General features: G+C 37.8%; 1 protein-coding gene across 1 annotated transcript in view; it reads right to left on the bottom strand.

Moving 5' to 3' along the window:
- Positions 1-24,335, bottom strand: part of MIA2 (MIA SH3 domain ER export factor 2) — a 99,397-nt gene extending 75,062 nt beyond the window's left edge. Inside the window, exons 1-6 of the mRNA XM_052660143.1 lie at positions 24,221-24,335; positions 22,357-22,490; positions 19,512-19,598; positions 15,012-16,239; positions 9,674-9,892; positions 9,469-9,569 (exon numbers count right to left, since the gene is read on the bottom strand). Coding sequence (XP_052516103.1) covers positions 9,469-9,569; positions 9,674-9,892; positions 15,012-16,239; positions 19,512-19,598; positions 22,357-22,490; positions 24,221-24,335 — 1,884 coding nt within the window. The remainder of the gene's footprint in view (positions 1-9,468; positions 9,570-9,673; positions 9,893-15,011; positions 16,240-19,511; positions 19,599-22,356; positions 22,491-24,220) is intronic.
- Positions 24,336-27,152: the final 2,817 nt, after the last annotated feature.

The raw sequence follows: 27,152 nt of genomic DNA, 5'->3' as shown, positions 1-27,152 counted from the left end.
ATTTACATAAGAAACAAAAAATTGTAACTGCCCCAATATTTAAAGGGGCTTTTGACATTTCTAGAGCAAATAGTTTTTTTAAAAAAAATACGGTGACATAAATGCCCCTAAACATGTCAACAAAGACACTTGTAAACAGTTACTGAGAAAAATCCCTGCAACCTGATTATAAACTGAACCTTAAAAAACGAAAAAGAAATTGTGAACACTGGGAGCTCAATATCTCCAGATCTTGACGTTAACACGACCGTTTACATTAACAAGATAGAAAGAAGCGACGAACAATCTCGCTTATGGTGAAGTCACTCAGTCGTGTCCGACTCTTTGCGACCCCATGGACTGTAGCCTACCAGGCTCCTCAGTCCATGGGATTTTTCAGGCAAGAACACTGGAGTGGGTTGCCATTTCCTTCTCCAGGGGATCTTCCTGAGCCAGGGATCAAACCTGGGTCTTCGGCATTGTAGGCAGACGCTTTACCGTCTGAGCTAAGAGCATTATTTCTTAAAAGAAACCGCAGAATTAGAATCCCAATTCCCCGTCCAGGCTTAGATGTCCTTTCAAGCAACGCGAAGTTTCAGCACTTAAAAGGAACTGATTTCACAGGATCAGTCCTCAAGTTTCTCACAGTCGGGGAAACCACGTGTCACCAAAATAAATAACATGACCGAAAGGCTAATTCATTTTAGGAAACTCACCTTTCTAAAGTCCTGCTAAGCATAAGCAAATGCTCTCTTCACCTTCCGGATCTCCAGGTCTCCCTACACCACATCAGAACCCGCCCAAGCACCCTAGGAACCTAGCTACTGCCCTGGACACAGGCCGCAGCCCCCCGGCAGCTGAGAACTGGCTTCAGGACCTCCGACCACTGCGGCTCAGACCCCCAGAGTCTGCAGCTTCCTTCCCCGGGAGGCACCCGCGACCCCTGGGCCAAGTAACCCTGATCGCGCCTGGACTCACCCAGCGAAGCTTTGCCAGGACCAGCCCCAGGTACGGCTGAGGGGCACTCCCGGGCCCCGCCATAGCGCCAAGGCTGCTCTGGCAAGCAGAGCCGTATCCAGGGCCTGCCCGAACCACAACAAATGAACAGAACACGCAGCGTTCGGTCCGGAACCCAAACCTGCACCGGGCAACCGGATCAGACCACTGCGGAGCCGGCTACGGGGGGGTGCTGGAGATGAATGGCGCCGCCGTGCCTCCAGCGTCCGTGCTGACCACCCGGGGAGCTTCGCCACCCACCCCAGGTTACGCTTTGCGTCCCTAAGATCCGAAGGTTCAAACCCGCCCGCGCGAGTCTGCGATCTGCACTCTCCTTGCCACCCTACCCCGCGGTTTGGTTTCGGCCAGGCCGCGGCGGGGAGGCGGGGTCGCGGGGGGACTCAGTTAATTTCCCTTCCTTCTTCGCGCGAGGTTCGTAGACGTGTCCCTGTCTTTCTCTCTTAAAGGGGCCGGCCCTCTACCTAGAAAGGCTACCCATCCTTGGAAATCGAGGTGCTCGGGGCTGAGAGAGAAAGATTCGGCCTCCGGCCCTGAGTTGTAGCGCGAGCCGCAGACATCCCCAGCGAAGGTCAACACCACGGCCCAGAAATCCCCACCATCGGGCTGGCGGCTGCTAGACTTCTCCCGGAGGCCCCTCCGGGTCGCCCGGCTGGGTGAGCGCGACGCGCCTCTGCCCGGCTGCCGGCGCCGGGCCCAAGCCCAGCCCCCAACGCTTTCATCTCGCAGCCCCGCAAGAGCCTGCTGTCCGCACCCCACAGAAGCCTTGATGGCGTCGTACCCCGGCGGAGCCCGCCGGCCCAGGGAATCCGGCCGCCGTCTTCATTCCAGTCACAAAATGGCTTGCGGGGCCCGGGCCTCTGCGTCCTGCCAACCATGTCCGGACTTTGGACAGGAAGGCGCTTTGGGTCAGCTGTGATCTGGGCAAAGTTTAACCTCTCCCACGCAAGAGAATATCTATCGGGCTTTCGGTGCCCAGCGGAGGGTTCCAGGGGCTTACTCACTTTTACCTGAGTTACCTGGGCACTTGCTGTGCAAAACTCTTAAAACTCCATGAGCTCCTAGTTACCCAGACGCCAAATCAAACCCGTATGAACCTCAGCTGGCCGCGTGTTCTCTGAAAAGGGGAGCTAAAAGTAGCACCTTGCCCTCTAAATTTAGGACCCTATATTTAGGTCTGTTGAATAAAATGCCCAGGGATGGACCTGTTCTTAGAGATGGGTTTTATAACGCATCTCTGCATTTTCCAACTGAAGTCCTCGTTGAAGCAACCAGAAAAGGAAGGAACGGGTACGTCTTCCTTAACAAATCACCTGAGAGAACTCAGCAGTTGAACAATATGTTAGTTCCTTAGAAAACTTCCCTAATGTTAAGGTCCAGCAGCAACAAAAGCATTGTGCCATAAAGAATCCAAAAATGGTCCAATTCACGGTGGAAGATTTTCGGAACCAAAAATGCCGCCTAGATTTTCGGAACTCTCATTTGCCACATCAGCCTAAGGAGTTTCAGGAACTATCAGTAGCAAAGAACAGCAGAAATTGCTTAATAATTCTCCATATTTAAGGTATTACACAACCTTCATATGTGTTGGACAGTATATACTCTAAACTATGTGTATAGCTTATTAAGTCAAACAGAAGCCAAACTAAAATTCTGTCTTTAAAATTTAAAAGAATCTTAGAACAAAGTATGCCTCTAAACATTGTATTACTGAATGAAAATTCTTCAGTAAATCTGAACATTTTCTGTGAACTCCAGAATTACTTTCAGCTTTCAGGACTTATTTACAACCTAAAACATTTTTTCTTAAGTCCCTTTGCTCTCCCAGACACAGTCTGTGCTCTTTTCTAATTTAACAGTAATTACCATTACAAATAGTAAAAACGTAGATCAGGGACAAAAGGATAAATGAAATTTTTTTAAAATCTACAAATTTCCGCATGGCAAAAACAGTAAACCTTAAACTCAATGCCAGATCCAAACCTAATTTCTGGACGCACTTAATAGTCATGTTGAAACTTACCTCTTCCTCTAGATCTTTCAGTTCCATTTTTTAAAAAGTTCATGTTAAAATATCCTAATATGTAAGTGAAATTCTAATAAGTACCGCATATCTTTGAGAAAGATTTCAGGTGCTAATACATCCTGCACTTTTCTGTTTCTACAATGACTGTGATCCTGTTTTGACACTTGTGTGGTAAAGGGGTGCTATAGGTGGACTTGTGACTACCAACCCATAATCTAATTTCATGGACAAAACTCCTTGTCAATTTTTGTCTTTAAATATCATGCAAGTACTACTCTCTTAAAATCTACAATTGAAAAGAGAAATCCTGGATTAGGTAACTGATAAAAATAAAACTTTTAACATATACAGTATATGATTTTTTACCATATTTACATTCAAAGTTTGTTCTCCTTAAAGTAGATATGGGATTTTGCCACTTATATAGGCCTACCTAAAAGGAAATGGAGAACATACGCAGTTAGTGTCTGTGACAGCTACAAGAACCCATACAAGAACATTGGAAACATGCTAACCAGTAAACTTGGTCCACAATCCAGAAACTGATTTCCCTTATAAAGGGCCCTGTTGCTAAACTATAAATACTAGTTACTCCCTTTTAATTAAACAGCCAGTGTCACTGGATATAAGATCTAGTCTTTCAAAAGAAAGTCAAACATGCTGAGCCACATCCTCATTCTCTAATGATGTAAGAGTTTGTACTCAAAACGTGTTAAATCAGGAGCTACCTGTTGAACAAGAGTTGGGTAATTTCCATTGTTTATTCCATATATATAAATGGAGCATTCTAGTTAAGAATATATAAATGTTAGAACTCAAAGAGCCTCTTCAATTTTAAAATAAAGTAGATAAAAGTGGTGTTGATTCCTATTACTTAATTTTTTTAAAAGCTTTTTTTTTTTTTTTACAAAATCTAACTGAACTTATCAACAAATAGAAACAATTTAGGCAAGAAAAAAAGGAAACCCTTTCACCTAAATTTATGGGTGCTTATTAGACACATTAAGATTGTTAAAATTCCTGGTCTGGCAGGAACTCTTCAGAATATTTAGTCCAAACGTTATGAACTTAAAGCCATATAGAGGCCAAACAGTTGAAATAAGTGTAGGGAAATGAAAAATGCATGTCTACTCAATACAAGCACTATTCAGCTTGAACTTCTTGTTGCTGTAGAAGAATGGGAGACTATTACAGTCTTCTACTTTTTCAACAGAATGCAGAAATCCAGATTTTTGTATGAATGCACATTTTAAATGCAGGCAACTGATTCATGTTTTACACAAAGCTCAAGCCAGTCTATGACGTGCCAAGCCTGTCATACAATCTCTGATATTAGAGTTTTAAATTGAGACTTCCCCAGAGAATAAGTGACTTTCCAGGGTCACAAGATAATTAATACATTTAAAGTCAAAATTTTCATGTCTAAAGAATTTCAAACAAGATGTTCATATAAAATGTATTTGACAAAATTTACTGAGTCCACAAAAGTAAGTGTACTTAGCACAGCATATATTAAATAAGCACTTAACTATATATGAAAGGTTAATATGGTATAGCAATAAATTATTTTTTTAATTTAGTAACTTCACTGGTATAATTTATGGGGAGATGACAAGTAAGGGCTATGTCAGTAGGACATACTAATAAGTAGAATTAAATACGCAGTTGAAAGTTTTATTATAACTATTTTAGAAACTTCATCATCATTAGTTTTTATTCTCTCCTATGCTAGAGCAGATTTCTAAGTAATGTTTTTAACCAACATCTTCAACACCAAATCATACTGAGTAAATTAATCATTTCTCTGAGCTTATTTACTAGGTAATGTCAACTCTCCGAAACCCACCAAAGAAAGTGAGGAGGAAGCCTCTGAAAGCAAAACAAGTTGTGTCATTAAGCCTAGTTTTCACAAATACTCTTACAGTCAGTGGCACCTGGTCACCTTAGCTAGAAATCTGATAAATTTTCCTATGTTTTCCATTTTCTCCTTGCTACTTTCAATCAATCACAAAATCCAGTGAATTCTATCTGCAAAAGATCTAACTAGTTTGTTCTTCCAATCATTTTAATAACCACTATCAGACACTTGCTGCTGCTAAGTCGCATCAGTCGTGCCCAACTCTATGTGACCCCATAGACAGCAGCCCACCAGACTCCACTGTCCCTGGGATTCTCCAAGCAAGAACCCTGGAGTGGGTTGCCATTTCCTTCTCCAATGCATGAAAGCAGAAAGTGAAAATTGAAAGTGAAGTCATTCAGTCGTGTCTGACTCTCAGATACTTAGTCAGAGGTTAAAAAATATGGCTAATAGGCCAAACTCAACCCACAGAACATTTTATCTGACCTGCATGGTATTTTTTTTAGTCTGAATATTTGCCAGCAACTAAAAATTGGGAGATTTCAAGCTTCCCTGGTGGCTCAGTGGTAAAGAATCCACCTGCCATTTTTCACAGAACTAGAACAAAAAAATCTCACAATTCATATGGAAACACAAAAAAATAGCCAAAGCAATTGTGAGAAAGAAGAATGCAGCTAGAGGAATCAACTTTCCTGACTTCAGACTATATTACAAAGCTATAGTCATCAAGAAGACAGTATGATACTGGCACAAAAACAGAAATATAGACCAATTGAAGAAGATAAAAAGCCCAGAGATAAACCCATGCACCTATGGATACCTTATTTTTAACAAAGGAGGCAAAAATACACAATGGGGCAAAGATAGCTTCTTCAATAAGTGGTGCTGGGAAAACTGGACACCTACACGTAAAAGAATGAAAGTAGAACACTTCCTCACACCATCTTAAGTCTCTTCAGTCATGTTCGACTCTTTGAGACCCCATGGACTATGGCCCACCAGGCTCCTCTGCCCATGGGGATATTCCAGGCAAGAATACTGGAGTGGGTTGCCTGCGCCCTCCTCCAGGGGATCTTCCTGACCAAGGGACTGAACCCACATCCGTAATACCATACACAAAGATAAACTCAAAATGGATTAAAGACCTAAATGTAAGACCAAAAACTATAATACTCTTAGAGGAAAACATAGGCAGAACACTCTATGACATAAATCACAGCAAGATCCTCTATGACCCACATCCTAGAGTAGAGGAAATAAAAACAAAAATAAACAAGTGGGACCTAATTAAACTTAAAAAGTTCACACAGCAAAGGAAATTATAAACAAGGTGAAAAGACACCCCTCAGAATGAGAAAAAATAATAGCAAATGAAACAACTGACAAAGGATTCCTTTCCAAAATAAACAAGCAGCTCATATAAGTAAATATCAGAAAAACAGCCCAATCAAAAAGTGGGGAAGACCTAAATAGACATTTCTCCAAAGAAGACATACAGATGACTAACAGACCATGAAAAGATGCTCAACATTGCTCAATATTAGAGAAATGCAAATCAAACCTATAAGATATCACCTCACACCAGTCAGAATGGCTGTCATTAAAATGTCTACAAACAAATGCTGGAGAAGGTGTGGAGCAAACAGAACCCTCTTACATTGCTGGTGGGAATGTAAATTGATACAGTCATGATGGAAGAGAGGGTGGAGATTGTTTAAAAAAAAAAAACAACTGGGAATAAAAACCTCCATGTATGTGCTTTGCTAAGTTGCTTTAGTTGTGTCCAAGTCTGCAACCCTATGGACTATAGCCCACCAGGCTCCTCTGTCCATGGGATTTCCCAGGCAAGAGAACTGGAGTGAGTTGCCATTCCCTTCTCCAAAACCATCATATGACTCAGCAATCCCACTACTAGGTATATACACTGAGGAAACTGAAATTGAAAAAGATACATGTACCCCAATGTTCACTGCAGTACTATTTACAATAGCTAGGACATGGAAGCAACCTAGATGTCCATCATCAGATGAACGTATAAAGAAGCCATGGTAGATATATACAATAGAAGATTACTCAACCATAAAAAGGAGCACATTTGAGTCAGTTCTAATAAGACAGATGAACCTAGAGCCTATTACACAGAGTGCAGTAAATCAGAAAAAGAAGCAAATATCGTATACTAACACATATATATGGAATCTATAAAGATAGTGCTGATAAAATTATTTGCAGGACAGCAATGGAAACACAGACTTAAAGAACAGACTTATGGACACAGTGCAGGGAAGGAACGAGAGGGTAGGATGTATGGAGAGAATAACATGGAAACATACATTACAATATATAAAATAGATAGCTAGTAATAATTTGCTATCTGACTCAGGGAACTCAAACCAGGACTCTGTAACAACCTAGAGGGGTGGGATAGGGAGGGAGGTGGGAGGGAGGTACAAGAGGGAGGGGCCACATGTATACCTATTGCCGACTCTTGTTGATGTTTGGCAGAAACCAACACAATGCTGTAAAGTAATTATGCTTCAACTAAAAATAAATCCATTAAAAAAAAAAAAAGAATCCACCTGCCAATGCAGGAGACACAGTTTCAATCTCTGGTCAGAGAAGATCCTATATGCCGAAGAGCAACTAAGCCCGAGTGCAACAACTACTGAGCCCCTGCTCTAGGGCCCTCAAGTCACAACACTGAGCCCGTGTACTGTAACTACTGAAGCCCCTGCACCCTGGAGCCGGTGCTCCTTAACAGGAGGAGCCACTGCAATGAGAAGCCCTTGCACCACAACTGGAGAGTACCCTTCATTGAAACTAGAAAAAGCCTGTGCAGCAACGGAGACCCAACACAGCCATAAATAAATAAACATTTTTAAAAATTATTTTTAAAAAACAGGTTCTTTTTTAAAAATGGGAGATTTCACACACACAAAATCTAAATTTCCAACTTTTCTTGAAATATCAGAAGATCTGGGGAAAAAAAAAAAAAAACTGAAGAACTTATATCCTTTGGAGAAGGCATATACTCTCTAGCTGGCTACAGTTCTCTCTTTTACCTGGGCTTCACTCATTTCATTTGAGTTTATAAACCCTAATTTAGACCTTTACAATTTATTTCCTGAATTCAAGTGATAACTTCTTGATTGGGCTCCCTTCCTCTGGTCTTCAGTCAATTCTTATTAATATTGACAATGTTGATTGACAGACTTCATACATGAAACTTTTTCACTTTACTTAAAGCAATTATCCTCCAATTAAAAATAAATTTAAAAAATAGTGCCCCGTTATTGAAAAGATAGAGTTCAACTTCCTATCACAAATGCAAAGCTAACCTTCCTCTTTAATCCCAGTATTCAACTTCAATCCCAATATTCAATCGGACTGAATTATTTATAAATTGCTTATAAATTTATTGGTTGAAAATTCAATCAGACTGAATTACTTAGAAATGCCAGAATCTCTCCCACTTCTGTACTTTTTAAAATGCACTCTCAACCTAGACTGTTCCTCCTTTCTTGCCTGGCTAACTCCTACTCTTTCTTCAAGATCAGCTCAAGTAAGATCTCTTCTGGGACATTTTCCCAGGCTCCTCCTCTCTACTCTCTCTACCTACCATTTCCAGTCAGTCTACCAGGCAGCTCCTCCTGTGTATCAGTAGCATCCTGTGGCCATTACAGCATGTACAATTATTGCTTTTTTTACTGTGTCCAACTAGAATGAACTCCTTGAAGGTAACCACTGTTAAGTTTCATCTTAAAATGTAAATGAAAAGATAAAAGTGCTTCCTCAATTATTTCTATAACAGCAGTAAATGAGAAAAGGAACAGACACTTATGTGCCAAATACTACAGCTAGATCCTTTTGTAATATTTCATTTACAATAAATGAGATAGAATTTAATAGAAGTTACAATAAATGAAAAAGCAGACAGATTTTAGAATTTTAGTTATGACTTGGTTAAATTTTGAAGTACTAGTTGTTTTTGCAAGATTCTCACATTACATCATTTTGAGGTCACAGCTGTCATTCAAATATTAATAATTTCCTTAAGATTAAATTTTAGTTAATATTATTTCTGAGTTAAATCTTAGTATGATTTCCTCTGATTTAAAAAAAGGAGAAGGAAAAAACTGTATGCTCAAGATCAACAAAGCTTAAGGAAAGGTTTTTAAAAATATCTTTAAGAACATCCATGCAACAAAATATTCATATAAGGGAAAAGCTTCATATAAGATTTTATGCAAAGAGAAATATTATGCATCAATAATATTTACATAGGGAGGATTCACTCAAACATAATTTTCAGCTATTCCTATATTTAGTAAAATAGGTAAAATTATTGGGTGGCGCTAGTGATAAAGAACCCACCTGCCAATGCAAGAGACATAGAAATTCAGGTTTGATCCCTTGGTCAGGAAGATCCCCTGGAGAAGGAAATGGCAACCTACTCCAATATTCTTGCCTACATCATCCCATGATGTAGACCTGGCAGGCTGCAGTTTATAGCCTCGCAAAGAGTCAGACACAACTGACTCAACTTAGCACACACATAAAGTATTGGAAAATATCTAAAAGGTCAACTTACCCTTTCTATCAGAATTACAATTGGTGAAAATGCAGAATTCAGGAAATCATAAACATCAATTTGAAATAAATATTCCAGAAGCTGAGGCCAAGAAGCATCTTCTGTCAAATTATAAATTAAACTGTTAATACTTGATAAGATACAAATTTTGAGTTTAATTTCTTCCTTAATTGCTGCATTAGAGAACAAATAACTTGTTTCTTACCTTTTATAGCAATGTAATTTTGAGAAGATAAAAAGTAATCAGTTAAAAGGATCTGACTGTTTGACAGGGTATTTTCCATAGATGTGTCCATTTCCACCTGAGTAGGCCTTTCAGTGTCTAGTGATATTTTTAACTTTTCATCACTATTTTCAGAAGATAGAGTTTTGAAATGAGCTTCTTCATGAATTCTCATAGGAAACCCTATTTCAGAGTCCATATCTGCAAACAGAGAGAAATGTTTAGGGTTTTTAATAATGTTTACTTTGTTGTAGGCTTCCTATTTTTTTCTAAGCAGGTCATCCTTTGAATCTTTGTGGGCATTGTGATACTTCATTATGGAAAGAATTCATTGAAACAAATTTATCGTCTGTATTAGTTCCTACTGCAGATATAAATTAACACACACTTGATGGCTTAAACAACACAAATATATTTCTGGAAATCAGAAATCCTAAAACCAAGGCTTTGGCAGGGCTCTATTCCTTTTGGAGGTCTAGAGGAGAATTCATTTCCTTTTTCTACCTTCTAGAGGCCATCTGCATCCTTTGGCTCATGGCCCTGTGCTGCTAACTGCTGCTAAGTCGCTTCAGTCGTGTCTGACTCCGTGCAACCCCAGAGATGGCAGCCCACCAGGCTCCTCCATCCCTGGGATTCTCCAGGCAAGAACACTGGAGTGGGTTGCCATTTCCTTCTCCAACATGAAAGTGAAAAGTGCAAGTGAAGTCGCTCAGTCGTGTCCGACCCTTATCGACCCCATGGACTGTAGCCCACCAGGCTCCTCCGTCCATGGGATTTTCCAGGCAAGAGTACTGGAGTGGGGTGCCATTACCATATGAAGATATATATACATATATATATATATGCACATCTCAAGAAAATTCACTTTAAAAAGGATTGTTGTCATTGTTGTTTAGTCACTAAGTTGTGTCCAACTTTTGTGATCCCATGGAATGTAGCCCCCCAGGCTCCTCTGTCCATGGGATTTTCCAGGCAAGACTATTGGAGCAGATTGCCATTTCCTTCTTCAGGGGCTCTTCAGAACCCAGGGAGTACCCGACATGCATTGGCAAGCAGATTCTTTACCACTTATCCATCTGGGAAGCCTTTAAAAAGGACTACCCATCTCCAAAATTAAGAAAAAAATTTAATTAGAAATATATGTGTTATAATTTTCCACATTTGTAATGTTGCACCATATATTTATGTGCATGCCATGTCACACAGCCATCAATTCAATTTTAAAATATAGTTTAAACTGATCGCTTGATTCAATGAATTAATCAAACAGGATTTTTTTTAAAAAATGTTCTAATTAGTCCTAGCCTGAGGTATAGTAGTCAAGTAAATTGTGGGATTTATTTCTCAGTTACTCTTTAAGACAAGGATAGAAAAGTATCATTGCAGTCCTGAAAAACAATATTAAACAATAGTCCTAACTGAATTATTCAATATCTAACTTCGCTCTTTGAGTTATGAACGTAACATATCACTTTCATGCTGTCACTTACTTAGTCACCATCGTTTAAAAGATGAAAGTCCCAAGTGAGCAAACAGATACCTGTAATTTAATAATGCCACATGTGGACTTTAAAATTTAAAATGAACAATCAATTCAGGAGTTTGAATATAATTGGACTATTGTAAATACAGGACTCAAATAGTGATCTACAATGATGTTTGATGGCATAAGAGGAAAAAAAGACTTATTCAACAATTAATTTCACAAAATTTATGTGTTCCTAGATTGATTCTTTTTAAAATATTTTCTTATACTGCACTTGAAATAAGTATATGTAAAAAAATGAAAACTTCCTATATTATTTTCATATTTAATTATACTTCTGAGGTATTATTTTTACATTACTTAAACATAAGCCTTAGGATTTACATTAGAAGCCAAAGCAATCTTGAAATTGAAGAATACTGAATCCTGGAAAAGAAGAATAGAGCTTGAGTAATCATACTCCCTGACTTCAGCCTATACTACAAAGCTACAATCTTGAAAACAGTATGGTACTGAAACAAAAATAGACACATGGATCAATGGAATAGTCTAGAGAGCCTATAAATAGGCCCACACACTTATGGTCAATTAATCTACAGCAAAGGAGATAAGGATATACAATATAGAAAAGATAGTTTCTTCAAAAAGTGGTACAGGGAAAACTAGACAGCAACATGTAAAAGAATGAAATTAGAACATTCTCTAATACCATACACAAAAAATTTAAAAACCTAACTATAAGACTGGATACTATAAAATTCCTGGAGGAAAACAATGGTAGAACACTTTTTGATATAAATCACAGCAATATTTTGGGCAATCTGTCTCCTAGAGTAAAGAAAACAAAACCAAAAATAAATGGGACCTAATTAAACTAAAAATCTTTGCACAGCAAAAGAAACCATAAACAAAACAAAAAGATAACCTATGAAGTGGGAGAAAATATTTGCAAATGATGCGATGGACAAGGGATTGATTTCCAAAATATACAAACAGCTCATACAGGTCAATTTCAAAAGGCAAACAACTCAATCAAAACTGAGTGGAAGACCTAAACAGATGTTTCTTCAAAGAAGACATCCAGATGGCTAAGAAGAAGCACATCGCTAATTATTAGAGAAATGTAAATCAAACCTACAGTGAGGTATCACACCAGCCAGAATGGCCATCATCAAAAAGTCGACGAATAATGAATACTGAAAAGGGTGTGGAGGAAAGGAAAGCCTTCTGTACTTTGGTGGGAACATAAACTGGTGCAGCCACTAGGGAGAACAGCATGGAGGTCCCTTAAAAAACTAAAAATAGAACTTCCATAGGATCCAACAACCCCACACTTGGCCATATACTGGGAGAAAAGTATAATTTGAAAACATGCATGCATTATTTACAATAGCTAAGACATGGAAGTAATCTAAATGTCTATCAACAGATGAACAGAAAAAGAAGATTGTATGTATTCAATACATACAATGGACTATAGGCCATAAAAAAGAATGAAATAATGCTATTTGCAGCATTGGATAGACATAGAGATTATCATACTAGATGAAGTCAGATAGTGAATGACAAATATCATATGATATCACTTACATGTGGAATCTAGAAAGATTATACAAATGAACTTATTTACGAAACAGAAATAGACTCACAGACAGAAAACAAGCATAGTTACCAAAGGGAAAGAAAGGGAGAGATAAATTAAGAATTTGGGATTAACATTTATATACTACTGTATATAAAATAAACAACAAGGTCCTAATAATAGCACAGGAAACTATATTCAATATCTTATAATAACCTATAAGTGAAAACAATCTGAAAATATATATTCTTATCTGTATATTCATATATGTCCTTATATGTATATATATTTTTATATATATAACTGAATCACTTTGCTGTATATCTTTCCAGTTACTCTTATCTGCTTTTTCACAAATATCTCTTTAGGATCTAACAAGCTTAGAATAAAATAATTTCCTCTAGCCTTTGAAAATGTAGGTCTCTAATGTTTTCAGTCATGAAAATCATCATATCTAAATCTTTCTTATTTAGAAAAGCGTTAGAGATGGCTCAGATGGTAAAGAATCTGCCTGCAATGCAGGAGACCCAAGTTCAATCCCTGGGTCAGGAAGATCCCCTAGAGAAGGGAATGGCTACCCACTCTAGTATTCTTGGCTGGAGAGTTCCATGAACAGAAGAGCCTAGCTGGCTACAGTCCGTGGGGTCTCAAAGAGTCTGACATGACTGAGCGACTAATACTTTCACTTCACTTAGAATCTAAAGTCTATATTCTGGTTAGAGGATGTTGATCAAGTAAAGAACTCACATTTTGTAGAATATTAAGAGTTCTTCTGGAAATTCAAGAAAATCAACTAGCTCCAGTGAAATGTGTTTCTTTCTGAGTCTGCAACATTATTGATCTCTTCTTGTGAAAATTTTTCTGTCATTCTAAGGTTCAATCGTTTCTGTATTATTGGCCAATATTTGTTGAGTTTCTAGTCTATCCATCAAAAAGACATCAGAATGGAGATGTGAGAAAGCCATGTTACATAACTCTACTTAAAATATAATCCACATGTTTTTAATCATAGGAGTCACTGATGCCTGGACACCTAGAAGTCTCCTCTGCTACTCTGCTCTCTTCTGTTGCCTTCTGTTGAGCTCCCAGAATTGAGAGACTTGAGGGAGAATGTGGAAAACTTTTTACATTGTTTTTGCTTGAGTTTCCATATTATCTTGTACACTTAAAGAAAACACTTGTTATCACACATCTTCTTAGTGGGGAGGTGACGAACTATAGATCTAGAATAAAATATAATTTAGAAACCGAGACTAAAAAACTAATGAAAGGTGTTTTTATAATAACCTAATAAGCAAAAATTATCACCTAATAGAACAGGAAGTCAATGGACATTATCTAAAATAGGTTAATCAAAGAAGAACAATATAAATATTTTATTTAGAAAATAGATAAATACTAAAAGAAATATTCTCTAAAAAATAAAAGAAATTATTATCCTTGGGAGAGAGGTGGAAGTAGAGATGGACAAAGGGAACAGAAATCGCTTTTGTTTAGGAAAAAAAGAAAAGCCTTAGCACTACATATATTTTTAAACCTGTCTACATATAGCAGTTTGATTAAAACTTATTGTAAAATACCTAGAGATCTCCCTGAAATAGCCATATACATCCAATCATTCCTTGTCCCTTGAGATTTTATGATATTAAGATCTACTAAGCACTTCCCTGGTGGCTCAGACAGTAAAGAATCCACCTGCAATGTGGGAGACCTGGGTTTGAATCCTGAGTTGGGAAGATCCCTTGGAGAATGGAATGGCAACCCACTCCAGTATTCTTGCCTGGAGAATTCCATGAACAGAGGAGGCTGGCAGGCCCCAGTCCATGGGGTTGCAAAAAGTTGGACATGACTGACTGACTTTCACTTCACTTCAAGATCTACTAAGTCCCAGAGCAAACCAGATATATTGATAAAAGGGTGATTGACAAGGTTGTTGCTAATTATTATTTATTTAGAAAAATAAGGATTCCTGGATTTTTCATGTGATTTGTACTTTTAAAAATAGGCTCATACTGTAAAGACTCTGCCCATAACGTGGCAGACCTGGGTTCGACTCCTAGGTTGGGCAGATCCCCTGAAAAAGAGAATGGCTACCCACTCCAATATTCTGGCCTGGAGAATTCATGGACAGAAGAGCCTGGCAGGCTACAGTCCATGGCACCTCAAAAAGTCAGACACGGCTGAGCAACTAGCAATTTCACTTTTTCCTATGTTTAAAAAAGAAATCACATTATAGATATTTTTATACTAACCTGGCTGACTGTAACCACTTTTTAACATATCTTCTATATTATCTGTGGGGTACTTTTCAGCTGAAAATTCTTCTGTTTTATCATTTTCACCTACATTACTTTCATCCAGAGTCTGTTTGGGAAATGTCAATTCTGTTTCCTTTGGAGTGTTCTGGAACCTCCAGCGGTTGTCAAAATTATACAATAACTTTTTAAAATATGGTACAGTATCATAATCATCTGTTTTCTCTAAGACCGTTTCCTTGCCTATTTGATTTTCAGTTTCCGTAATTTTTATTAGTTTTATTTCTTGTTCCTTATCAGGGTCAAATTCACTTGTTGAAGGATGTCTATGTTTCTCTCTCTCACCTCCTTCTTCATTTTTTCCATCATCTGATATCATTTTATCTTCATTAGCATATGCAAAGCCTAGCATACCAAAACCAAAATCAAACCAACTTGGCTTGAGAATTGAGCTGTCATTAGTGATTACATCTTCTTTTTCTGTTAATGTTTCCATACACGGAACAGTGGGTTCTTCCTCAGAGGATATGGAACTAGGAACATCTTCTAACGGTGGGTTGCTTTCTTTGGATGATAACTCAAGTTCTGTATCCTCACCTCCAAAACCCAAATAACTTGTAAATCCACCACCAAACCAACCAGCGTCTTGAGGATTGAGAATGTGCTCTGACTCAGATACTAGTTCAGATTGTTCCTTTGGCACTGAATCAAACTCTAATTCAAGTTCTTGCTTATGTTCTGTTTGGGGCTCACCACTGTTTAATTTCTCTGGGTCATTCCCATCTTCCACTGCTATTTGTCTACTTCGAAATGAGCTTTCCTCTTGAGGTTCAATAACTGATTCAAAAGTCTTTTCTTCAGCTTGGTCCTTTCCAAATCCAAACCATCCTTTCACTTCAGGGACAGCTGAAGATGGTGGGGCATGATCCCCTTCTGGAACAAGATACTGTTCCATACTTCCAGCTTCTGCTTCCCAATCTTCTGATTCACTAGTACTTCTGGTATCTTCAGGAGCCTCTGAAGCTGGAAATTGGTCTTCAAACAAACTACTTTCAGAAGTTGAATAAAAGCCAGGTTCTATCTGAAAATCACTTTCATATACACTAGATTTGGGGTCATTATCTTCTTCATATGGATACATATTTTCACTATTATCACTGTTTAACTCACTAGCTTCATTTTCAAATATGTAGCTTATTCCAAGAAGACAGAAAAAGTCAGATTCCTGAAAGGAAAAATATATATATGATTGACATTAACATACTGAAACCCCTTGTTTGTCCAAAATTGTTCCAAATGAGTGTCATTTTCCCAAGGCCACACAACTAGCTCAATAGCTGAGCAAAAACTCCTAATCATAAACACTTGTATCATAACTGACTTTTCGGGGTTAGTGATATAAACCTCAGTGAGATCCACTTGCATTAGGATTTGTTCACTTTCACTTTTCACTTTGATGCATTGGAGAAGGAAATGGCAACCCACTCCAGTGTTCTTGCCTGGAGAATCCCAGGGGGAGCCTGGTGGGCTGCCGTCTCTGGGGTCACACAGAGTCAGACACAACTGAAGCGACTTAGCAGCAGCAGCAGTTGAAGAACTTTAGAAGAAAAGGCAATCTAGTACTGAGTATATTCTGCAAAGAAACTCTAACGAAAAGGCGTACATGGCCACAAAATCTTGCTCCTTGTGAGGGTACACTGAATGGACACATGGAGCTGTGCAGTGGTTTCAGAGTGGAATTTACAGCACATGATCACAGCTCAGAAAAACCAGACTCTAAAGCATGATGGCCTGGCTAGAAGCTACACTAAAACACTTAGGCTTCTTTAATTGAGTTACTGTAAGCCACCAGTGGAGGCAGGGATCCCCTTGCTCATCTCACAGAGCAACCAAATTTTCAAGTATAAAATGGTAAAAGCTATTTTTTTTAATCTGAAGGTATGAGACACTGATATGCACTGCTCTTTGGTTATCACCATTATAAAATAAGAATAAAACTCAGAATTTTACAAAAAATAAACTTCAGAATTGCAATTTTTACAGTATAATTTTGGCACTGCAACACTGTAGGTGATTAATAGACGTTGGAGCCAAACACTATGGATTGAAATCTTAATCCCACTGTTTACTAGCTCTGTGACCTTGGGTGAATTAGATGACCTTTCTATGCCTCAGTCTCTTCATTTGTAAAATGAGAAAAATAATACCTTATAGGGCTGTTGTGAAAGATTAAATGAATCAAATACTTAAAACAGCAACTGTCTCTAGTAAATACTAGCCTAATGTAGCCCAAGGTTATACTACCCTAGATGAGCCAGCTGTGCAAGGATAAAAAGGCCCAACCCCTTGCCTCTATTCAGAACAAATCTGAAAGGCCATCCCAGCTTCTAAGTTCCTTATAGAATCACCTGAAATCATTGCTGCAACTGCGTCATAGTTCAGCTTCTCTGTCTGTCCAGTCCTGCTTTTTCTGATGTTTCCTTACAAGTGCTATTCCCAAGAGTACCCCCCAGTACACTTCTTGGATGCACAAGTCCATCTATTTCCCAGGGGACTTGACCTAAGAATTTGGGCCTCCTATATGGCTACTAGGTGCTCTGCTCTGTGCCAAGTACTGAAATTCTACAGTAAATGATAGAAACAATAAATAATAGATTGTGATAAGTGCTATGCAGGAAATAAACAGGAAGTTGTGGTTGAGAAGCAGTAATTCCTTTAGAACCATCATGAAAGAGCTCTCTGAGGCACTGATGTTTAAGCTGCGACCTACAGCTTAACGACTAAACAACAACAGATACGATTTAACGACTAAACAATAACAAAAGGATAAGGAGGAACTAACCAGATGAAGAATTTAGCGAAAGCATTTCAAACAAAGGGAATGACCTATTTGGGTTTTTAGGCAGGGAAAGGGCTTGGCATGGTCTAAGAACTGTCAATAGGCCAGCATGGCTAGGAGCATAGTGGGGGCCAGAAGAAGGGCATAAGACAGGGTCAGCAGAGGGCAGGAACAGATTATGCAGAGCCAGATAAGGAGTCAAGGCTTGATTATGACAAGATCTGATTTTTTGGATTTTGATTCATGACTATAAGATTCGTGTTTAGGGAATGAATTGGGAGAGGGCAAAAGTCAAGGTAAAAAGACCAGTTAGAAATCTACTGCAGGTTCTACTCAGGAGGTAATTATGCCTTGAGTCAGAGCTCTAGGGAGAGTAAAAAGGAAGAGAAGACAGATAGATGTATTTTGGAGACAGAACTGGCAGGACTGATAGTTACACAGTGAATAGACAGTTAATCCCAGAATTTGTGGTGGGAAAGAGCCAAATAATAGACAGTTTACTTAACCAGGCAGAACTGACTTCACACTGACCTCATTTAAGGTAAATTGGCTTAACCTGCGTGTGTGTGTGCGCTAAGTTGCTTCAGTTGTGTCCAACTCTTTGTGATCCTATGGACCGTAGCCTGCCAGGCTCCTCTGTCCACGGGATTTTCCAGGCAAGAGTTCTGGAGTGGGTGGCCATACTCTCCTCCAGAGGATCTTGCTGATCCAGGGATCGAACGCAGAATCTGAATTAAATGCACTAGTCAAATTCACGTATTGAAGAGTCACTTTCTCATTCCCTTTCTCACTATCAAGCCCAGCATTGTCAAACTCAGTTAAAAATCCAACAGCAAAAGAGGTTTACAGATTGGAGACCTAGAGAGGATGATGGGAAATAAACTCTGTCTCAGGACAATAACATTAGTAATAATATATAACATTTACATAGCACTTAGTAAATGCTGTTTTATGTGCTTTCATATGCTCTTGTTTCCTCAATACATTCATGAGGTAAGTTTATAATCATCATCCTCATTTTATAAATAAGAAAAAAAGGCACAAATACCACATGACAACTAAGTGGCTAAGTCAGGCTTTGAACCCAGCCCATCTCCAGAATTGATGCTCTAAACCACTGTATTCTACTGCCTGCTAATCAGTAAGCAAAATCTTTGTCATTAACCCTGTCTTAACCTGATATTATTCACATACTCAAACTATTCCTAGCGTTAGTTCTTAAGCCTATTTTATGTATCCACTATATAAGATGTATAACCAATGGGCACTTACACCACAGAAAACTGTGTTAATCAAGAAATTTTAAATTCAACTAATAACCGTTAAGGGAATGGCAACCCCATCCAATATTCTTGCCTTGAGAATACCATGGACAGAGGATCCTGGTGGGCCACTGTCCAAAGGGGTCACAAAGAGTCAGACATGAATGAATGACTAACACACACACACAGAACAACTGTACTCCAATATCAATTAATTTAAAAATAAATTAAATAAAGAATACATTCATTAAGAGGAGAAAGAAGAAAAGGAAAACTGGTAATTGGAAAAGAGAATTATTGGGTATTTATAATTATTTCTTTTGTTAGAGAAAAAAATATATACATTTACTTTAAAAAAAAATCAGTGCAATTAAGAACCAAAATCTGTTTACTCACTTTTGTTGGTATTTGAACTTCCTCAGATATGAATACTTCTTCAATCTGCACTGCATCTCTGGGAAAATATCCAAAGTCCTTTCCTTTCTATCAAAATGAAGAATAAATATTAGCAAGTAAGAGTGATCAAAGCAATAGCTATTGAGCCTAATTTTGTTCCATGTCCTTGACTTTCATGTATTTCAAATCACAAATAGTAATTGGTTTTCATTTCCTATCTAAAAGAAAGTCCAATGAAATCATATTCCGTTTGCTACTCAACAGAACAGGGTTAATTTGAGGGAACAAAGGGGCAAGCTATAAAATGGCACTTTTTCACATTTCAGAGGGAAAACCACTCATTTTCTTCCTCTTTCTGTTTTTAATGACCTTTCTTGCCTAGTGGACCACAGCTTTATACTAATAAACCTGGAATATCAAAAAACAAGGGAATGGTGACAGTAGCCAAGCTAGATGGAGCTGTGACATAGTCAGCATTTTCAGGATGTCAGAATAAGATAAGATGTTTAAACTCTGAAGAGCCAAGACGGATTCATCAAGATAGTAAAGATCTACAAGTCCTCCTGAGGGAACTGGGTTCCATTCAACTCCTCTGGTGGCTCAGACGGTAAAATGTCTGTCTAAAATGTGGGAGACCAGGGTTCAATCTCTGGTTTGGGAACATCCCCTGGAGAAGGAAATGGCACCCCACTCCAGTACTATTGCCTGGAAAATCCCATGGACAGAGGAGCCGGGTAGGCTACAGTCCATGGGGTTGCAAAGAGTCGGACACGACTGAGCGACTTCACTTTCACTTTCACTTTCAACTTCTGTACCTTGGTGACAGAGATCCTCTCAATCTTGTTTAAGTGCCTTCAAGATGTCCCCCAAGAGTGAAGGCTTCACACGGCCACTCTCAGCCCATTTCCTACCCCTGTCCAAGTTTAAAGAGTGTATTTCTTTTGGCCCTTTGATTTAGCACTATTACACCTCAGTTCTGATTTTTCCAGCTCTTCAGTTGCTGCAACTATTTGAAAACTGACAAAGTGAGCTCCACAATGTGGCTTATTTTCTATGGTCGCAAAACCTGGTTTGCAGGATCTTAGTTCTTTGACCAGGGATTGAACCCAGGCCCTCGGCAACGTAAAGCCCAGAGTCTTAATCACACCATGTAGATTCTTTTAATTTTATTTATTTACTTATTTTTGGCTATGCTGTGTCTTTGTTGCTATGCAGGCTTTTCTCTAGTTGCAGCGAGCAAGGCCTGTTCTCTAGTTGCCGCGAGCAGGCTTCTCATTGCAGTGGCTTCTCTTGTTGCAGGGCATGGGCTCTAGGGCACATGGGCTCTAGGGCACATGGGCTCAGTAGTTGTGGCTCCTAGGCTCTCGAGTGTGGGTTCAATAACTGTGGTCCACGGTCTCAGTTGCTTGGCAGCATGCGGGATTTTCCCAGATCAGAGATCAAACCCATGTCTCCTGCACTGGCGGGTGGATTCTTTACCATTGAGACACCAGGGAAGCCCACAGGGAGACTTCTTAAATGGCTATCTGCCTGGACCAGACACCTAAAGCACAAAACTAAGTGTGCTTGAAACTTCACCCTGGCTCCACACATTACATGTTGCTTTGTGTGGAACTATCATTTTCACACATAGTAGACAAGAAAAAATGGTTTCTTTTCTTCTTATGATACCTACTGTTTAATTTTTCTTATAGTTGCCTTGGATACCTCCTGTGCGTTCAAGGCAGAGAAATAGTGTGTTTAAAGAACCATAAGCAGTAAGCAGTCTAGGGAGCTGCAAAGTCCAGGTAAACAATTCTGGTCAATGATGTCTGAGGTTCAGTCATATAGCCTCTAATGCTAAGAAGCAGGATTGACCCACATAGAATCTGCTCCTTCAAATAAAGATCAGAGGCTTCCCATGTAGATGCTAAACAAGGAAGAGATCTTATGCATATGCTATATGGAAATGATGTATGTATCAGGTTGGTCATGCTTGCTCAGCTTGGGAATAAAATCATGTGTCACAGTATGATTTCATTCTAAAATAATAATGATGATATAATCTAAGATACCAATCTCTTTTCAACTGAAAATATTAATCATTAATTTGTCTGTGTTATATATTCAGAGAGATGATTCAGGCATCTAGGAATTTCAGTGTAATAGGACTTTGGGCCAAATAAAGTATCTCAGTTATTCTTTTTTTCCTTGAAAAATTCGTATATCTCATTTCCTTAGGCTACTAATCTTTCAGAGGACCTCTTCAATAGTAACTCAGTCCTTTATTTGCTCAGAAAGACATGTCTGTTTTTATTTTTTTGGCTAAGTGAGATCTCAGTTTTCCCAGTTAGGAAATGGAACTGCACCCTTGGCAGTGAAAGGTGATAGCATGGAGCTCTAACCACTGGACTGCCAGGGAAGTCCCAAGACATGTCTTTTAATTTGATTAACTAAAACTTCCCAGTCTCTCTTAAACTTGGCCGTTGGTAGCAACAGGGGATGGCTGGGCTTACCTAGTTACCCGGTAATCTCCATCAGTACCTCTAAGGTCTCTCCAAACAAATATAAAAGTTAAGTTCAAAAACTATGCATGCTATGTAAAATAACTTCAAGGCACTCTTAAGCCTTCATCCCAATCAGACTGGCTTTCCCAAAGCTACTTTTATAGAAATTCTGGAACCAACAGTGAACATGTCCATGTTTGTTTGCTTAAATATGTCAAAGGTTTTATATATATAAAGGTTTACATATATATATAGATAGTACTTCGAAATGTTTAAAGTTCTTTTAGAGATGAAAAGCAGTCTGCTTCGTCTAAGCTGGTCATTTATTCTGTATTCGATTTATAAAATTAGATACTTACACTTCCTGCCCACAAGTCTTCCCTTTTTCCTAAGAGTTTAACATAAACTGATATCTCTTCTCCCTTAGTGAAGTTCAGGTATCGACAGTCAGGTCCTCTGTAATCTCTTATGGCGAAGACTCTGCTTATTAAAGCTATGTAACACGCAAAGTAGAGAAGGGAAGGAAAAGATAATTAGTTTTCTTCCTGGCACCTACTATATTCCAGGCATCATGATAAGCTCTTTCATACCTTTTATCATTGTTATTATGAAATTCTCAAAACAGCCTATGAGGTAAATAATCTCATCTTAGACTAACAAATGAGCCTTTAATTAAGTCTCAAACAGATGGTCACACACCTGATAAATAGTAGAGCCAGATCTGAACTGACTTTCTTTTCACTGCAACATCCACCTTCTATATTCTGAGCTTTTCTTTCTGTTTTTCCCTAAACCTTTCTACAAATCCATCAGTCTCTCTTAATGGACAACTCATATCCTACTTCTTATATAAGATATCCCTAATTGGTCCAGCCTACTCTGCCCCTTCTCTGAATTTCAAAATTACCTATTATTCTTATGTTGTATCCCTATCTACTATTTCATATTTCATATTGACCTGTCTTATCATCATTTACTAGAATGAAAATCCCTGGAGGAACAGAAAGTTATCTTACATTTCATTTCACTTAGATACACACCCCTGATCTTCCAGACCCAGCACATAACAGACCCTTAGTAACTATGAACGATTATATCCACATATGCTAGATTAGCCCTTCAACATGTAAAGTAATATACATACCATATTAACCATTATAATTATACTGACATATGTAAAACATTTTGATTAAGTTGTACAATTAAAGTTAAAATAACTTTTATCAATTACTATAAATGTGAATGTTCTGTTTACATGATATGTGCCTAACCCTAAGGCAACTAAAATGAGGTTGTAAAAAGGAAAAAAATTGTTTTATTATTATATAATTAGATAATAATGTAATTATATAATGGTTATATAATAATAATATTATTATCACTAGTAAACATTCTCTCTATATTAAATTACATATCCAAATTATTAAGGAAAATGTTGACACATAAAAATTTACTTTTAAATTATTTATGTTAATATTAATAATATTTTGCATTTTTAATTTCCATGTTGCAAATTAGAAATAATTCTCACATACTGGAGGGATAGAAGGTTTAAAGCAATTATAGTATATTGGGATGAAAGATGCTATTCATTTTGTACCATAATGCCAATTTCAGAAAATAAGTTCTTAAAGAACAAAATGAAAATTAATTTATCATTGTAGAAGAAAGCTTAATATTCAAAGACATAAGTAAAATTTTCAACTCCTAAAACTGATTTCAGTATTTTTACATAATAAATTATGCAAAAATGATTAATGTTTGATAAAGTTTTAGACAATAAATCATGATAGTATGAAATAAAAACAGTCTTAGAAAACTCAAGAGAGTCAGAAACTTCTGATTGTGAAACAGAAACTAAAAAATGTAAGAGCTTCATAAAAATAGCTATCAAATGGCCTGATTTTTTAAAAAAATATAAATCATTTACATTTATCTTAAAAAGTTGTAAAAGTGCTAATTTGTTTTTGAAAGCTAGATTAATATCCTTATAATTTCTGATATATTTATATATAAGGTTATCCTTACTCCTTTATATTTACATTAAAAACTATCACAAAATGTTTTGGTTCTAGCATATCCTTTTTATAGTGGACTATACCTTATAACTACAAACATTTCCCAGTGATATTAATGTTCATTTTTTTATCATACATGTCCACAACAACATTTTATATCATTTCAGAGCCTTAGTTTAAGAGGAAAAAAAGAAAAGCAACTTACTTTCACATTCCAGGTCACCACACTTTTTTAAGTCTGCCAGCAGTTTTGTGCTCTCCAAACACTTTGTCAGAGAAATAACCAAAAGGAAGATCCTGTGAATTTTAAGATCCGCCATGCTAAAATAAGCAGGAATCCCAAACAAGGTTTAAACTGATCGTTTAGGCAGTAGTTATGCCAGCCAAAACAGGAGATAACCCAGCCTATTTTCTAAATGTAAGAGGGAAAGGTTTGAGGTTTTTCAACCCCTTCATAACTACTTTTCTCTATCGGTGTTTAGGCTTAACTTGAGAGACAAACACTCTCTGTTCTCAATCTTCAGTATCTGCAGTGTCAGGTATCCAGATTATACATAAGGGTTTAATAATTAACAGGGATTTTTAGCTGGAGTCATGTCTTATAAAGCCAGCCCATGGAAAACTCTCCTGCTTAAAGGCACCTTGTGTTCCACAGAACAATTTTTAAATGGCCTCCACAAAAGGTAGTTCATCTCTGTCTGTTAAAGTCTTCAGGTAGATTAGTCAATAAGTATATAGTATTTGCTGCATGTAAATACCAGCGTCAGGGAAGGTATAGTTAAATGTAGAAGCAACAAAAATTTATATTAAAAGCATGGTTCAGGATTATCATGATGAAAGTTATTTGAAAAAATATCCCACTTTCATATTGTAACAACCTTCCATGTTACTCTGAAGTTGAAACTTGTATTTAGTTAAGATAGTTAAAATGTATTAAGTACTTACTATGATCCAGGTACTATCTTAATCAATTACACGATCTGATTTTACTTTCACATCAACTGTCTAAGTACGTAATATTATCATCCCTTTTTTGCATTATGAGGAAACTGAGGTACATGGAGACGGGTTAACTCACTTGCCCAATGTCACATAGTGCATGGAGAAGAAATTTAAACCTAGGTCCCGTGACTCGTCCTTCTCACAACTACAGAAAGATGTCTACTCCATCTGCGACAATACCATTGCAGAAACAGAAGGCACAGTTTCATACAATACATACATACAGTGTCATTTCATGTATTTAAAATCATACGCATATTTCTGTATGGTGAGGGTGAATGAGAGAGACGTCTGAAAGACTCTTCCCCCACAATGGTGGGAATATATCGTTTGAGTTCCAGTTGTTTTCACTTCCTCTTTGTACTTTTCTATATTGTTTGACTTTCTTCTTAAAAATAAGTAAGCATATATTTTTAAACAACAGTAAGGTTATGGAAATTAAATTATTTGAATGACTTGTGTAGTCACTAAGTCACATCTGACTCTTTTTGCGACCCCATGGAGTGTAGCCCTCCACACTCCTCTGTCCATGGCATTTCCCAGGTACAAATACTGAAGTAGGTGGCCATTTCTTTCTCCAAATTGAATGATATTGTCCCTTAAAGGAGATCAGATCCCTATATTGGGAATTTTTGTGTAAAACACTAGGTCAAAGTAGACTTTTGCAAACTAAGTTTGTCCTATTTCAACCTTAGGGAAATATTTCCTTAGTCCTTCTTTGCTGTGCCTTTTCCCAGTGTCTGGCATGCGAGCATATGCGCACTTTGCAAGATGCAGCACTTGCAGCACTTGGATGGGACCACACTCCCCTCTAGCGCCTAAGCAAGCTAAAGTGAAAGTCCGTTGCATTCAAAGTCCTAAAAAAAAAAGGATGTGTGTTCTCTATTTGTTTCCCAGAACCAATAATTAGTAGGAAACCTGTTATCTGAGATTAAAGATTTTTGCCTCTTTAGAAAGAATCTGACAGAGCATGAGTTTGAGGATCCTTTGGTTCACAATTAGAGCACTGCATAGCTGTACATGTGCACACTCAAAAGGGTGTAGGTTTGTTTCTTGAATACCTTTGCAAATCTGTAAACTATGTTTGTCAAAGATACTAAAGAAGCTCTTCAGCTTCAAATTTTGGCACTGAATTACTTACATAGTCTATAGTATCAAATCAAGAATGTTCAGTAATTAATGTACTTCATCCTTTTGCATATTCAGTATTAAAACTGTTAAAGCTAAATTCTTAACTAGGTAATTTAATTGTGCTCTGCATTATGAGACAGATGAACCCAGAGAAATTTGTCTATTCATTTGAGTCCAGAAAAACAAGAGAAAAATCCTTGCCTAAGATACCACCTTGCAGAGATTTGCTCTTGCTAGAAATGCTCCCACTTTCTTACTACTTAATGCACTGAAATGATTTCATTTTATGTTCAAACCATTATTCAAATATATTTTAACAAGAAATCTGAAAATGTGGTAGCATAATGTCAACTGTCTCTAACAGATCCAGATGAAGAGGTGGTATATGAAAAGGATGAGAACATTTAAAGAAACTGAAGTATCAATTTTCACTGCAAAAATAGTTGTATTAACTTAGCCAGACATTGTATAATGGCTGATGCGTTTTGCAGCTCAAGTGTTTTGTCAATATTAAAATATAATACTGCTTCTGAGGAGGATTTCATAGTACGAGTCAGGAAAACTGATTTGGAAGGCCTATCTTCCAAAAGATAGGCCTTTGGAAGGCTTTCTTTCAAATCAGTATTGGAATCAGCTTGCCAACAAAGGTCTGTATAGTCAAAGCTATTGTTTTTCCAGTAATCATGTACAGATATAAGAACTGGATCATAAAAAATGCTGAACACCGAAGAATTGATTCTTTTGAATTGTGGTGTTGGAGAAAGCACTTGAGAGTCCCTTGGACTGCAAGGAAGTCAACCCAGTCAATCCTAAAGGAAATCAACCCTGAATATTCATTGGAAGGACTGATTCTAAAGCTCCAATACTTTGGCCACCTGGTGCGAAGAGCTGACTCATGGAAAAGACCCTGATGCTAGAAAAGATTGAGGGCAGGAGAAGGGGGCAGCAGAGGATGAGATGGTTAGATACGTATCACTCAGTCCACGGACATGAATTTGAATAAC

The sequence above is a fragment of the Budorcas taxicolor genome, chromosome 21 (assembly GCF_023091745.1).
Source record: "Budorcas taxicolor isolate Tak-1 chromosome 21, Takin1.1, whole genome shotgun sequence".
Taxonomy (NCBI): domain Eukaryota; kingdom Metazoa; phylum Chordata; class Mammalia; order Artiodactyla; family Bovidae; genus Budorcas; species Budorcas taxicolor.
The sequence above is the reverse complement of the archived record's forward strand: the minus strand, read 5'-3'. Positions and strand labels throughout refer to the sequence as shown.